General features: G+C 32.0%; 3 protein-coding genes across 11 annotated transcripts; 1 reads left to right on the plus strand and 2 right to left on the minus strand.

The window, feature by feature from the left end:
• Nucleotides 1-2,095: 2,095 nt before the first annotated feature.
• LOC113855417 (protein P21-like) lies at nt 2,096-2,761 on the minus strand. Its single transcript, XM_027487055.1, has one exon. The coding sequence runs from the start codon at nt 2,759-2,761 to the stop codon at nt 2,096-2,098; it is 666 nt and encodes a 221-aa protein (XP_027342856.1).
• Nucleotides 2,762-3,450: 689 nt separating this feature from the next.
• LOC113855739 (elicitor-responsive protein 3-like) lies at nt 3,451-5,270 on the plus strand. Its single transcript, XM_027487368.1, has 5 exons — nt 3,451-3,517; nt 3,604-3,669; nt 4,183-4,309; nt 4,398-4,512; nt 5,208-5,270. The coding sequence occupies exons 1-5, from the start codon at nt 3,451-3,453 to the stop codon at nt 5,268-5,270; spliced, it is 438 nt and encodes a 145-aa protein (XP_027343169.1).
• A 1,036-nt stretch (nt 5,271-6,306) lies between these two features.
• Nucleotides 6,307-13,727, minus strand: LOC113854032 (methyl-CpG-binding domain-containing protein 13-like). Of its 9 annotated transcripts, none has more exons than XM_027484844.1 (9): nt 13,427-13,610; nt 12,555-12,876; nt 12,348-12,449; nt 11,437-11,577; nt 10,435-10,530; nt 9,865-9,999; nt 9,517-9,577; nt 6,787-9,179; nt 6,307-6,615 (listed from the first exon to the last, which is right to left on the minus strand). In XM_027484844.1, the coding sequence occupies exons 2-9, from the start codon at nt 12,636-12,638 to the stop codon at nt 6,610-6,612; spliced, it is 3,018 nt and encodes a 1,005-aa protein (XP_027340645.1). In that variant the 5' UTR covers nt 12,639-12,876; nt 13,427-13,610; the 3' UTR covers nt 6,307-6,609. The 9 variants fall into 9 exon arrangements, with proteins under 9 accessions (XP_027340645.1, XP_027340643.1, XP_027340646.1 ...); XM_027484842.1 differs by having other exon boundaries at nt 6,308-6,635; nt 13,427-13,727; XM_027484841.1 differs by having other exon boundaries at nt 6,330-9,218; nt 13,427-13,608.
• Nucleotides 13,728-15,404: the final 1,677 nt, after the last annotated feature.

Here is a 15,404-nt window from a genome sequence, read left to right on the forward strand (position 1 = left end):
CACTTCCATCATTCCATCTATAATCTGTATCTTAAAGGTTGATATAGCAGAAAATGTGTCTGCGTTTCACCACAAACACCATCAAATATTATATATGTCTTTCACAGATGAAATATAAAAGTGCAACTAAAATAAAACATGTCATTGTTAAATGTGAGCCTTAAGAGATAATTTCTGATACAGTTCCACGTTTGCTGGGAAACCAAATGGGAAATAATGCGACACAGTTCCATAGTTATGTTGCGATGTGAAAAATTAAAATAACAACATGACTAAGAAGAAGAAGAGGTACAAAACACGAACAACGAATAGAAATATGAAATTACCAATGTATCCTTTCATAAATCTAATTTGAATAACTGGTATCCTGTAATACATTCTTAACCACTCGATTAAAATCAACGGTCCATAGTATATGATTACTTTTACAAAAGTTTTCTTTCCCTTACTTTTTACAAAAGAAAGGAGGATATTAGAATCCCCCTAATAATATATCAAATTTTAAGAGATCCGGATCCTATGCGTGGAGAAAATTATAGCATACAATTGTTTAAGCTAAATAAAATTTGTTTAAGCAAATTTAGTAAAAGAATAATTTTAACTTAAATTAAAAAAATTTATTTAAGTAAATTCAATAAAAAAAGTAATTTTTGTTTAAGTCAAAATTATAAAAAAATTTAAAATTTTATCTTTTTTCTCCTTAAATTACAAAAAAAATTGAGAAATATTTGTACAAGATCGTACGGTCACACTTTATTGTCATACAATAAAAACTTAAATATTTTAAAACATGTAATAATATAACTATTTTTCAACCAATTTCTCAAAGTTATTATTTTTATAATTCTTATTATCATCATCAACAATTTAACTTGATTCGAAATGATTCTACTTTACTAATGTTTAGTATAACTAGCACATTAGACAATACATTTGAAAACATCTATACAAGGTCATGTGGTCACATTTTATAGTCATATTACAAAAATTAAAGTATTTCAAAATATGTAATAATGTAACTATTTATTAATCAATTAAAGTTATCATTCTTATAATTTTTATCATCACTCTTAACAATTTAACTTGATTCTAAATGTTTATATCTCATTAATATTTAGCACAACTAATACACTAGATAATACATTTGAAATATTTGGTGCGATGAAGTATATAAGAGTATTTGGTAACTAGTAGTCATTGGTGAGAAATAAAAGTTCCTTAAATTTTTTACAGTTTAAAGAAAAAGAAAATAGAATTTTAAAAAAAATTTGCAATCTTGTCTTAAGCAAACTTTTTGACTTAAGCAAAAATTATTTTTTTACTAGATTTGCTTAAATAAATTTTTTTGACTTAAATCAAAATTACTTTTTACTAGAATTTTAATTGCTGTTTCCTAAAAAAAACTGCAAAGATCTGGATTCAATTTTAAGTCCTAATAATTTAAAATAACAATACACCTTAAATTAAATGAAATATTATTTAATTCACTTTGAAAAACGAACACACTCGTTACACAAAGTTATTGCGTATATTTATTTTCACATAAAATCACATTCGGTCATTTGGTTTCATGACAAACCCGTGTAGTGCCGCAAAAAAAAAATATTTTCCAACTTTGAATTTCTACAATCTACATAGCATGTGTAGTGGACGTGGACGGAAAGTCGTTGTGCCTGTTCTAAGGAAGAAAATGCGAAATCTTTTTCTTAGGTATTGATCCAATTAATTCATGTTGCTCTACTTTTATGAAAAATTATATGCACATTTGTTTAGTCAAAACACCACAAGTCACATATCTCTTTGAATGTCATGTTTTCTATCATTTTAATACCACCCCAAGACCTCATAAGTCAACAACCAATATTAATTTTTCTTTTCATTACGGTTACGTTAAACTCGAGTCAACTAACCAAGAAAATTCAAACATGCCATCTTTCATATACTTAAAAAAACTCAGATTGAAGAGGCGAAATCATGGACGTGAGATGATTTATTGCTTTGACGTGAAATCATTTTTATTTATATTTATTAAAGAAGTGCATATCCTCATATGCACACAGGGAGACTTTATTGCTTTTCACGTGAATTGAACCGTTCAAGGGCAAAAGACAACCCTATAGTTAGTTCCACCCTTGCAAGTAAACGTGCTGGTTTGATCATCCTTGGGGTAACTATAAGCATCGGGGCACCTATCTTTGAAGAATTTGGAATAAGTAGTGGGGCCACAGCTACCAGAATTACAACAATACTGGTTAGTTTTGAACACAGTACATGGGTTGTTGCAACCACCTTGAGTCTTAAGCTGACTAGGGCACTGTCCGTTAATGTCAGCAGTGCATCTTATGCCACGGGTGCACCCGTTCGACGTGGGGCTAAAGTCCATGGGAACGTTGAAACCGTCAACAAGAGAGATATCGAAGAAGTCCAAGTTGTTAAATTGGTTCAGTGCGTATTCCGCTAAGGTGTTGGGAGGTGCACCGTACGCAGTGCACTCTCGGACGCCGCCGCAGTCACCCGTTTGGCATTTACCGCGGCCCGAACCGTCGAAGTTGCACCCCGTTCGGGCCCAAATGCGGGCCCCTTTCGTTCCTGCTGCCACGTCCAGGGCCCAGGACTGGCCCGAGTCGAGCCTTCTCCCACCACCAGGCACAGCCGCGGCCCATACGGTGTACCGGCATCGGTTTATGATGTCAAACCGTGCTGCTTGTGTAGAGGTGAAGCATAGAGCGATTAGAAAGAAGAGGGCTTTTGTGAGAGTCATTTTTGAGATTTGTGTGTAGAACGGGGGAAGGGTGGGCCTGTTTATATAGGCCACTTCATCGGAGAAAATTGGCGCACACTAACGGTGATTCGGCGGAAAATTGAGAAAGGTTATGTTCTTAGTGGTTTTGTTTGACTTTTCTTTTAAAAAAATTTGTGTTGGGACTTGAGATATTTTTTTAGTATTATAAAATTAAAATAATATTCAAATAACATTGTTGTTATTTTGTTCTGTTCGTTCAATTTTATTATTTTTTTGTTTTCATCGATTACGTACCTTTTTTTAATCTGTCTTTCTATTTTTTTAAATAATAATATTATTTTCTTTGTTTCTATATTAATTAATTTTAGGTAACAAAATGGAAACATAAGTGTTAACTATTCTTAGTTATTACGTACCTTTATTTTATTTTTCTCTCATTCTATTTCTTACTATTAAGTATATATCTATATATATATATATATATATATATATATATATATATATATATATATATATATATATATATATCCCGTGAGAGTGCACGTAACCGTTTTCCATTACAACATAAGGTGACCTATCATTCCTGTAAAACCGGTGACTGTCTTGTTTCGCTCTTCTAACACAATAAATACCGTACCCTACCAATTGTGTCTCTTTAAAGTTTTCTCATATTTCACTTTTCTCTGAGATTCTCTTTCCCATTCAAAATGCCTCAGGGAAGCCTTGAAGTTCTTCTTGTTAGCGCCAAGGGCCTTGAGAATACTGATTTTCTTAGTGAGTTGTTATTTACTCACACATGCATTATATCAAACGATCCAATTTAACCATTCATTCACTATATGATCTTATATATGGAGCAGGTAACATGGACCCTTATGTGATCCTCACATGCCGCACTCAGAAGCAACAAAGCAGCGTTGCATCAGGTGCATGCGTAAATCTCCTCTCTCTCTATCTGGATCTCAAACCATTTGTCACATCTTGTCAATTTTAATTACCCACGAGATTAAGAATCCTGCTAACGTACGAGTATGAAAGATTGTTTAAAAAAACGAATAACTATAATATTTAAATCATGAAGTGTATTTCTAACATGATTTTTTTTTTTAATAAAATCTTTTCTCTTTGATTCTAAATGAGTGTTCTTATTGATTAACATTCTCCAGAGATCAAATCAACGATGAATTGATCATTCATAATTCAATTTAATTCCTGGCAAGGCTTATGAACTGAAAATGTTGAACACTCAATACCCGGAATTAAAGCGTTACCATAATTCTGTTCATTTGTTTAGATAACCGTAAACGCTGGCGCGTTTTTATTATGTGGTTCTGACAAGCCACGTAAGATAAATAACTTCATTTTTTATATAAACTAATAAAGATAAGAGATTGTATCAATCTAAGATAATAGCTCTTATTATATTTATATGCTTGCAGGTAAAGGGAGTGATCCAGAATGGAATGAGAATTTTGTATTCAACGTGTCTGAAGGGGTTTCCGAACTAAACTTGAAGATCATGGACAGTGACACCTTAACGGCTGATGATTTTGTAGGAGAAGCCACGTTAGTGATTCTCCTTCTCCATCTATATTCATCTTATTCTTTTCATTAACCGCATTTTTTGTTTCTAAATTTGATAATTTTTTTACAGCATTCCACTAGTCGCATTGTTTTCGGAAGGAAGTCTTCCACCCACCTCATACAATGTTGTGAAGGATGGCCACTATTGTGGAGAGATTAGAATTGGCCTCAGTTTTACGCGTCAGGTATTGTATTTTTTTTTTATCTATTTTTTTCTATATATAACTCAGATTAGATCAATGAAATAAAATTTAACACAAAAATAAAATAAATAAATATTTTTATTACTTTATTTTTATGGATAATATATTTTTAAAATGTAAAAATATTAAATTTTAAATAACATACTTATAAATATTTAAATTATATAAAATTTGATATATATAATTATAAAAATAATATAATAATTAAATTTATTAATCTTATATTTTATGAAAAGTTTTTACACAAAAGTAAATTCAAGTTTGACGCCTAGTATAAATGGATCTTGACTTTTATATAGGGTTTAATTTTGTACTTTTTTCATTATACTGTGAACTAAATCAAAAATTACTTTTCAAATTATTATTATAAAAATTAATAATTTTGAATTAGATGATAGTATAAAATGTTTAATTATTATCTCCATATAGTTTAATTACATTCTTATTTATATAGACCATTACACAGATGAGAGTACTTGCCAAAAACTAAAACTATCTGATATAAAAATAATGGAAGATTTATAAATGAAAAGTAAACATAAAATACGGATTTCTTTTGTTTATTCGTCTCCATCATGGTTGTCGAGTACATAAAATGCAATATATCCAATTGGTTGACTACATTTTAATCTACGATTATGATTTAACCAAGGCTGGGTTTGCGTTTCTTAATGCAGGATCGCAGAGAACTGCCGGAGGAAAGTTTTGGTGGATGGAAAGAGTCTGGTTACCGAAACTGAGTGCCTTTATTAATAGCATTTCTGACTGCGTATATTAATTAATGCACGAAGATCTTGATATTAATAGGCTATTCCATGATCTTCACTTTTCAATTACCTTATTTAGTTATTAAAATTTAAAAGAAATTGTTAACCTCAACTTTTATAATTGAGAATAATTAAATAAAAACTGTTATAATTATTAATTATTAATTTAAACATGACAAGGTGAGAATTTGTCTCTCTCTTACATAAAAATTAAATAATGTCTATTTGTTATTTATGGAGAAAAAACAGAGTTTTAATGACCTTCTAACGTATCATGTAACATAAAGAAATTCATTTCTTAAACAATATATAATTTGTTTGGTTGCTTTATAAGAATAGAATAATTTAAACGTAAAATATACACTTATCTTATTTTTATAAATAATGCATATTAAAACAATAAATTAAATTATAACTTATTAATTTTTAACTCAAATTCTTCACAAAATAAAATTATACTTAAAATATATGATAAAATAAACTTTATATCTTGTTAGTTAAACACAAAATAATATAAAATATTTTTCTAAATCATATTCACTTATCAGTCAAACAGTCCTAACAAATTTAAACCTCTCACTGCTACTAAACAATACAAATGACTTCATCCTATTCTTAAAGAACTACAACAGTACAACGTATTATTCTAAAAAGGTCATAACAAATTAGGTGGGAAAGATCGGCACATAATGCCCGTCATGAATGTAATGACCCACCTTATAAATAAGTCCTTATAAAAAATATATATAAAGATAAATAAAATACTTCCTATAAATTAAATTAATTTATACTTTTTTATTTCTTTATAAATTATTGTCATTTTACTTCTCCAAAACTTAAATAAATAAATTCTTTTTAATTTATAAGAAAAATTTTATTATTTTTATATATATATTTTTCACGAGAACTTATGGTTTATCCATACATGGCCTAAATCAATTGGAAACGTGCAAATAATAGTCCTAATTCCTAATAAAATATTTAAATGAGTGGACAATCATTTCTTAATGGCTACAAATAGTTTAATTTTGAGAATAACCATTTTTTATAGTATTTTAATTATGAGCTGGTATAATAGTTTTTTTTTTTTTTTAATTCCAAAGCTCTCGAGAAACAAAATTAAAAAATAATTATTTCCTAAAAATAAGCTAATCTAAACACGCAATTGTAAACTGATGCCTTTTACAGCATTTTCTGAAGGGGAAAGAAATAATATTACTTGAACTAAATAACTAGAGATACAAACTACAGTAGCTAGCTAACCTTCTCACAACACAGCACTTGGACTGCTGTACCTCCTTGCTTTGCTCACCTATATCTTCTCAACAAAGCAAAACACTAAGCCAGACCTTGATCAGAATGTATTTACAAAAGTCGCCAGGAAAATATAAAAGATACTTCATGACAATGATTTTGCAGTCTACAAAAGTATAATCAGATACAAATAGTAGTTATCTTTGGGGTAGCAACAAATGTATAACTAGTTTACCTTTTTTTGAAAAGTATTGTTGCACTGAGGATAGTGTTTTTTAGGATCAACTTCAGGGAAACCTTGCAGGCTTGCTTTTTCCAAAGGTAGGAATGAAGAGCTCGTTGATGACTGCTGCCCTTGCATTGACTTCACTCCTGTATCATAGTGAAATGAAATATCATTTTGAGAAAAGCTGGAAGATCCAAAATCTGGCAATGTTGAGCCACCATGCTTTCGTTCATGATAGTTAGCAGGTTCCTGGAAACATCCTTGCATGGGTAAATTTTCCTCTACTGGTATCACGCCTGTAAGGGTCTTAAATGCAAATTCTAGGCATGGGTCTGACCAAGAATTCATAAACGACGCACAAAACTGCAATTCAGAATTATCATTGTTTATAGTTTCAGTTTCAATCAGTTGTTGCCCTGCTGTGACAGATTCACCCTTGAAAACTTGTCCGTTTTCCTTTAATGGCTCTTCACATGTTAGTGTGTTTATATTTGTAGAATGATGCACAGGCTGTGGTATGTTTCCAGCATTAAAATATTGAGGTTTTCCATCCAAATACCCTATTGTGTTGCCTTGATCATAAGAGACTCTAGTTGTAAATTTAGGAGCATTTTCACAAGATGTGGAGCTGGTCCTCAACTCAGGTTGACTAGTCATATTAAGTTCTCTCTTGTTCTGTGATTGGTTTGAGTTATCATGAGCTACTTCATTGATGCTTGTAACCACACTCCCATGCAATTCCTCATACGGTGGGTCATAAATGTCAGGAGTCATAACAGGCAAAACGTCAGCACCAGCATCAACTGGCAAAGCACCAGTGAGAGTCTTGATTGCAAATTCTAGGCATGGATCCGACCAAGAGTCCCCAAACGGTAAGGGGAATTGTGGCTCCGATATCTCATCATCAATATTTTCAGCTTCAACTTTCTGCAGTTGTTCTTTGAGAACTGTTTGGGTATCACATGACTTCTCACCCTTATTTGATGATTCTCCTAGTACTTCTGTTTTCAAACTGTCAGATGCTTGAAGAGTAAGCTTGGTTTCCTCCTCATCATAAAGATGGTCAGACACTCGATTAGTTAAAATAGCAGTTGCAGTTGGTTCTTCTTTGCATGACTTTCGAGTGGAATATTCAAGAGCTCTTTCAGAAGGTATTATCTCAGGCTCAAGGCCAGCAAGTCGCTTTGATAACCGCATAGGCACTTTGTGCTCTTTCTTTCTCTTTGGTTTATTTGAGCGTACCTGGGAGTTTCTGTCCCTGCTTCCTATATCGGTGTCAAGCAAATTGTTTTGACTGTTCCCACTTTGTCCTGTAACATTGTCAATCAAAGGTTTTTGAATCTCAGTTTCAGGGACTGAAGTGGGTCTATTATCAACTGAATTCTCAACTGGTGGCAACACACCCGTGAGGGTATTGATTGCAAATTCCAAGCTTGGGTCAGACCAAGAGTAGTGAAATGCAAAGGACAGTTGATGTTCTGATTTCTCATCATACATTTCTTCATCTTCAAGTTTCTTTAGTTGTTTTTCTGCAGTAGATGAGATTTTAGGAGACTTTTTTCTTTTATTCGCTGACTCTCCATTCATTGGTGCATGATCAGAAAGCACTGCAACTGACCCACCCTCACTTTGCTGCAATTCCACGTTGACCTCATCCTCAGAACTTTTGCTTTCATATTTGGTTGCTTCTACACAGGATATGGAGTTCGTTGACTCGTGTTCAATTCTAGCTAATCGTTTTGAAGCTCGACGAGGGATGTGGTTCCCTTTCTTATTACTTGATTTGTTTGAGTTAGTTTGAATTTCTGGCTCATTGTCTTCTATTTTATCTGTTTCATGTTGACATGGCTGTTCTTTGGAAACTGCTTGGTCTTCAGAAATATTGTTGCTTATGTTCTTTACCTCTTGTTGCATTTCATGCATGTGCTCAATTTCTGGGACACCATTGAAATGCTGAGATAATTTATTTTCCATATCAACATCTAGAGTGTCTCTACTTTTCCTCGAGTTTCTTTTTGGAACCTGAAGAGTCTGTTCATCGATCACATTGTTGACTGACTGAACAGGTTTAATTCCAGCAAGTCTTGGTGAAAACCGATGACGCACATTGAACTCCTTGTTTTTGGATATACTATGGTTACTGTAATTCTTTTCATTAGCATTCTCCGTCATATTCACATGTTCCTTCTCTTCCACACCACCTGCAGCAGGTACTTTTTCTGATTCTTTCAAGTATTCATTTTTTGGTAGTTCTGAGCTAGCTGGGTCAGATGCTTTCTTCATTTCAGAAGAATTTGCAGCTCCATCATGCATCTTTACAGCAGATTCACAAGTGAGAACTGAAGCAACCATCACTCCAGATCGCACATTCCCATCTTGCCCTTTCCCTGAGCTGCTAACACCTGGCAAGTTTAAGCTGCTTTTATTAAGCATTTTTGAGGCTGCAGCAAACAGTTTAAACTATATTGGAATGGGTGTCATGTGTAAATGGCAGGGAGTGTCTATTGTGACTCCAATTTGAGAATTTTTTTTAATATCCTAGTTATTAATTTGGTTAACAAAGAAAAAAAGAGAGTATTTTAGATAAATATTACTCGTACAGGAATGGCAATAAACATCTTGAAATAGCAATAGACACACCCTAAATAACACATTTTTCATCCCACTGAGTTGGATGAAGCTTGTAGTATAATTGGAAAAGAGATCCTATCTAAATATGCTTCATTAACGGTTTCTTACCTACAGAAAGTTGTTTGGCTGCAGACCGCTTCCATTTCTGTCCCTTGGCAGCAGGTGATGGCTGCGTTGAACAAAAGCAGGATTATGAAATTATTCACAGTTTGAATTCTAAGAAGCAAACATAAAGATTATTGACATCGATGTCACTATGACAATAATTTGCAAAGTTGACATTAAAAACAAGATTCTTAACATGCTTAAACTTTCAGTGAGTCTCAAATCTGATGTGATTGAATAATCCCTAGATTCTTTTAATCCTTAAACAGTTTGAGCAAAGAACTGATAGGTAAAGAGAATGCTCAATAAAAGCAACAATAATAAGAGAGAACTTGTGCAAAAAACTCTTACAGTTAAGTTGTCCTCATCTTGGATTTGCCTTCTACTTGGCCTAAATGCACATGAACGTATATCTCCAGATTCAAGATAGCGCAGGACATCCTTCTTAGAACGAAATACATATCCATTCACTGGATCTTTATAAAACTGTTGGAAGCGCAACCCAATAATAATTAGTACAAGCGTCAAACCATTGGAAAACTATAAATGCAGCATATTACTCAATAAACCACACTTCAAATTATTTGCAGCCCACCTCTTATATATATATATATATATATATGAGTAAGATGTTTTTACACCAGTGTAAGTCTAAAAATTCTTACACTTAATTTGAGCTTTTCATTAAACTTAAATCTAACAGGTTATAATTTATTACTTTACTGGCCGTTAGATTTAAATTAAATGAAAGACTCAGATTAAATATAAGAGTTTTTAGACTTACACTGATGTAAGAAAATTCTTTCTCAAATATATATATATATATAACATTACATAAGTATCCATCTTCTTTGTGGTACTTAGGAAGAAGAGGGTCAGCAAAGCATGAACCCCTTTGAAAGATCAAGTGAAACTTCATACCGGATCTTTCCGAATGCCATTGCTGTTCTTCCTAATCTTTACTTCTTTTACCCATCCAGGTGGTAAATCCTCCAAGGTAGACTTCTCAACCACAGCCTAAAACACAGAAAAACTTTGAAAATTAAATAATTGAAAACAATTTTACAAAGATAAAGATAACTTAAAATTTATAGAAAAAATCAATGGACTAAAAAAAGGCTCATCCAATAATCAATATTAAAAAAACATATTATATTTTATTTGAGTTTTTTGTTCAAAAAAGTAAATGGATTAAATGGCCCAAAGAGCACACAACCCAAGTAGACAAAAGTCAAAACATATGAAAGAATGTATGCAACTGGGTGATAAACACAAACTAGGACTTAAAAGTTCTTGCAATCCATATTGTCCAAGTCCAACAAAAGAAAGATAAACCAAATTGGTGAAGTAGATGTACAAAGAAACAAACAAATAAAAGTAAGGACTTAAGCTGATGCAACCGTTTTTATTTTTTGAACAGACCAGGGCCGCATTATTTCATGGGTTAATCTATATACTGTTCCTCATCATCGTTGTATTTTCAAATTAACTTTAATGTCATGGTCCTGTCTACACAATAAATAAAGTAAACAATAAAGTTCTGCTATTAAATTAACTTAAGCTTAACTCACTTCCAAAAACTAGCTCGAAAGACCACCCTTAACCCTTATAAGGAGTATTCTAGCCAACATGGGACATCTGATGTGTAAAATTTGTGGTCTCTATTTCTAATCAATGCGAGACATCTGGTGTGTGTTTGCCGGAGTCAATTAGCAACCCAACATTTAAACTAAATAGACTCTTATACCATACTAAAAAACTTGGACCTAACTCACTTTCAAAGTTAACTCATAGAAGGTAAACTACTCTAATCCTTATAAGGAGTATTCTATCTTTATTTCTAACCAATGTGAGACATCTTAATAATAACAAATAAATAAAAAATAAAAAAATTAGAGATACAAGGGCTACAGTGATACAAACATCAGTTGGAGAATGCATGTTGGTGCGTTTCTTCTCCTTCTTTAAAGTGCAGCTGTTATCCTTGTCCTTTATAGTTTCAAGATATCGTAATACCTCTGGTTTTGAGTAGAATTTGTATCCATTCAACGGATCAATGTAACACTGCAACATAAAAAGAGTTTTATACATAGTGATTAGTTGTATTATTAATGTTGAATTGCTAACAAACAAATGACAATAAAATCATCCAGAGCTTTTACAAGTAGTGTTTACTTTACCCTTTTAAAGAGTAATTATTTGAGAATAACAGGATAAGTAAAAAACAAAGGGCAACACAGTAATCAATATGCTTGAAAATTAATAGTCCAACAACAACCACCAAACCTGATCTCACTAAGTGAGGTCAGTTATATGGATCATACAATGATATTGAACTCAGTCAAGAACTTAAGTCTTTGAGATAGTCCAACAACAAACCAAGAGGAAAAAAAAATACCACCCAGAAGGAGTAGAGTACAGCATGATATGTTTACATCAACTGAGGAGTATAGCTTTTAGCCTTCTGCCAATGAATATCATAACCATTGCAAAATAATTTGAACATGGTCTGAAAGGATGTGTCCCAAAATTCAGCTCAACAATTTAGGACAATTGTTCCCAAGTCAAACAAGGGGAGAAAAAAAAAATGTATGAATCATATGTTTAAGTCATGAGAAGTAAAAAATTCTGCTACTGACAATTGTACTAATAAATTATTCAAGATTCAAGGCCAGAAACTTGAGGACAGTGCAAATTATAGACAATTGGGAGCAAACTAGTATTTAAGGAATAATAAGAATTCAGGTAAACAAAAGATAGAAGACAGTCTAACTAAAGTTGCTAATGGTCTACAACAATAATATCCAAAAAAAAACAGAGAATCTATGTACCACCTTATATCCAGATCCCATAAGTGCACCACTTTTACGGGTTCTGAATTCCACATTCCAGCCATCAGGTAACCATTCAGGACGTTCATTAGCTTTCTCTACAGTCTGGAATTCTCACACATCAACCGAGTGACAAGCAATAAAGGCTATTAGGTAAGCAGGGGAAGGAAATATTCCAGGAAAAAAAACACCTTCAAAATTTATACTCACCTGTTGTTTAGAGTTGCATTTTGTTGTGTTACTGTCAATATGTCTATTGGTTTCTTCAGACTTGTCAATGTCAGGACTTCCCATTTTCAGAACGTAGGTTATATCACCAAATATAAAACAAATTCAAAAACCATGTCAAAGCACCAAGCATCTCCCTTATTTTCCTTATTCTAATAATTTATTCCCTCTGCCAAAAAACCTGCATTCTGACTTGTTTCATCACACCAACAAGGAGACATAACAAGCAAAATACATATCAGGAACTATAACTTTCCCTGCATTGCAGACTAAGCTGAATTTTCCCCATTCTGTGTTCCACCACCTAAAACAAATAATATCTCATAGGTCATTAAAAGGAAACAGCAAATGAAGATTGGATATGATACAGCCAAGGGAAACATCTGAACACTAAACAGATTGAACTCTGCGAAACACAGTCACCAGGCAAACAAACACCTTAACCTTGTCACTGCCTAGTACAATTAGGGTCACTTGGTCAGAAAATAATTCCTCACCAAACTTATGATTAATCTTCATTTATAAAGAGAAAAACAAAAATAATTACATACTTAACCAAACCAAGAATAACCACAATCTTAGGCTTTTGGTAGCTAAACACAAAGAGATCGGAGGGAAAAATCACAGAAATGCATTGATTTCAACTAAAATCTCATTCATCCCTTCCTCTTCACCTCCACATCTCGTTTCCCAAACAAATCACTAACATACACTAAGAAACCAACAACAATAATGACGAAACGTTACAACTATTTACACCAAGTAAGTATTACAAAGATAAGAAGAGAGAGAGAGAGTTAAAAGTAAACGCTAAGGTAATAACGAAATTAGTTAGTCGATTAGTTACTAGTTACCCTAGTTGATGGTGAATAGAGAGAGGACTTGCAGGATCTTGAAGATGGAAGTGAAATGGTTAGCTTTGTGAGAAGCGAGGGTATGCAATGAGCTTTAGAGATGGAAGAGATGCTTTTGTGAGTATGCGAATATTTAATCTAAATCCACGAATCAGCCTCTCTACCCACGTGTTCTATTCAATGGAAGATTGAAATGCAACAACACACTTTTTGTTTCTCCCAAAATATTATCAATAATATTAATTAATTAAAATAAGTTCACCACACCACCACAGTGCGTTAGGTCAGTTATTCGTTCCCTCACGCATCTCGCAGGAACACTCCGATTTAAAGTGCATGATTAAGCTTTGACTCTTACAGTATTTTTTATTATCTGTTTCAATATTTGGAATAGCAAAAAATTCCAAATGTTTTTTCCTTTCTTTTAGAATTCGATAATATTCGTAACATGTTTTCTAATTTTTTTATTTTTAAATGATTTTATTTAAGTTTTATTGAATAAAAAATAGAGACGTGCTATTTAAAGATGAGCAACTGATATCCATTAGATAATGAATATATTGAAACATCAATCAGATAATATGCTATTATCTAAAAAAATAATTTTAAAACATGGATTTGACTGATTATTGTGTTACTCTCTCGTGAAATGGACGATGGTCAAGTAAGATATAAATAAAAATACTCCCTTCTTAAAGGCTAGTAATATTTAAAATTTTATTTTTAAAACTTATATTAGACATGAAAAATATTATAGTCTCGGCATATCTTAAACTGAACTCGCTCCAAAATTTTAAAAGCTTGCAAGAGTAACATAAAAGACGTGTTAATAAAGCGTCAGGATAATTTGCAAGGAGGTTATATATAACTTTTTCCGATAAAAACGATTAAATGCCTTTTCTGTATCTAGTTTACTGTTCACCCGTAAATCAATTTTTTAACAAATTTTAAAGTCAAGTGCTGTAACTTGCGATTGACTCTCTTTTTATTAAATTATTGTTCACAACGTAGTACTTTTATTCGTAGAAACAATTGAGGCCGTAAAACAATTTTTATCCGTTAAGAATAAAACAATTTTTTTAGTCATCATTAGACATTATATCAAAATTTCGGACATTAAAAAAAATATATAGACCTAGTCAATAAATTGCTCAAAACAAATATTTCTCCAAGGTCAATTTTTCCGATTAACTTAATTTAAAGGCGCGTCTAGTTTTTCTTCAAAATATTTCTGTAAAAGCCAGGCCCAAACCCTATCGGAATTCCTCCACGAATCCAACATTGTGTAATGCCCCTAAAAAATTGACTACAGCTTATCCTGATTGATTAAAACTCCAGAAGATTGACAAGCTTTACAAATAGTACGAACTTGCATACTGTAACTATATGTTTGCGCTCAAACGAGTAAAAAAGTACGTGCCCATTGTTACATACGGTAGTTTTTTATTTTTTATTAATCTTTGGTTCATATTAAAATAATAAATTAAATCAATGAAGTTATTATATTATTTTTATTTATAATACAATATTTTTATAAGATAACTTTATATTAAAATTAAAAAATAAACTTATCTAGTACACATGCTGTATAATCTCCTGCATAATCTTCACTTCCGAATATTGAAGTACACTCCGACGATTTTGATTACTTCAGTCGAATAACTTGGTGAGCAAACAAATAAATTAAAGTTATTTGTGTTTTTCTTCTGTTATTTATCGTTTATTCACACACTACGTTTTGAATGAAATTGCTCCAACATATGAAGAATGATTAACAATTTTTTTCACTTGAATGGTGTTTACGGTAAAAATTGCAAGTTGTAAATAAATAAATTCAAGAGCAATTTAAAGACTGAATTTTACATCACTTTTATTCTTTTAAATGTATTATTAACGTAACATTAAAATTGACGTTGTGAAATAAACAATTTAGCAGAAACAATAAAATCACGAAATAGAAACACGTATTAAACTCAAC

The sequence above is a fragment of the Abrus precatorius genome, unplaced genomic scaffold, assembly GCF_003935025.1.
Source record: "Abrus precatorius isolate BTA unplaced genomic scaffold, Abrus_2018 Scaffold11, whole genome shotgun sequence".
In the NCBI taxonomy this organism is placed as follows: domain Eukaryota; kingdom Viridiplantae; phylum Streptophyta; class Magnoliopsida; order Fabales; family Fabaceae; genus Abrus; species Abrus precatorius.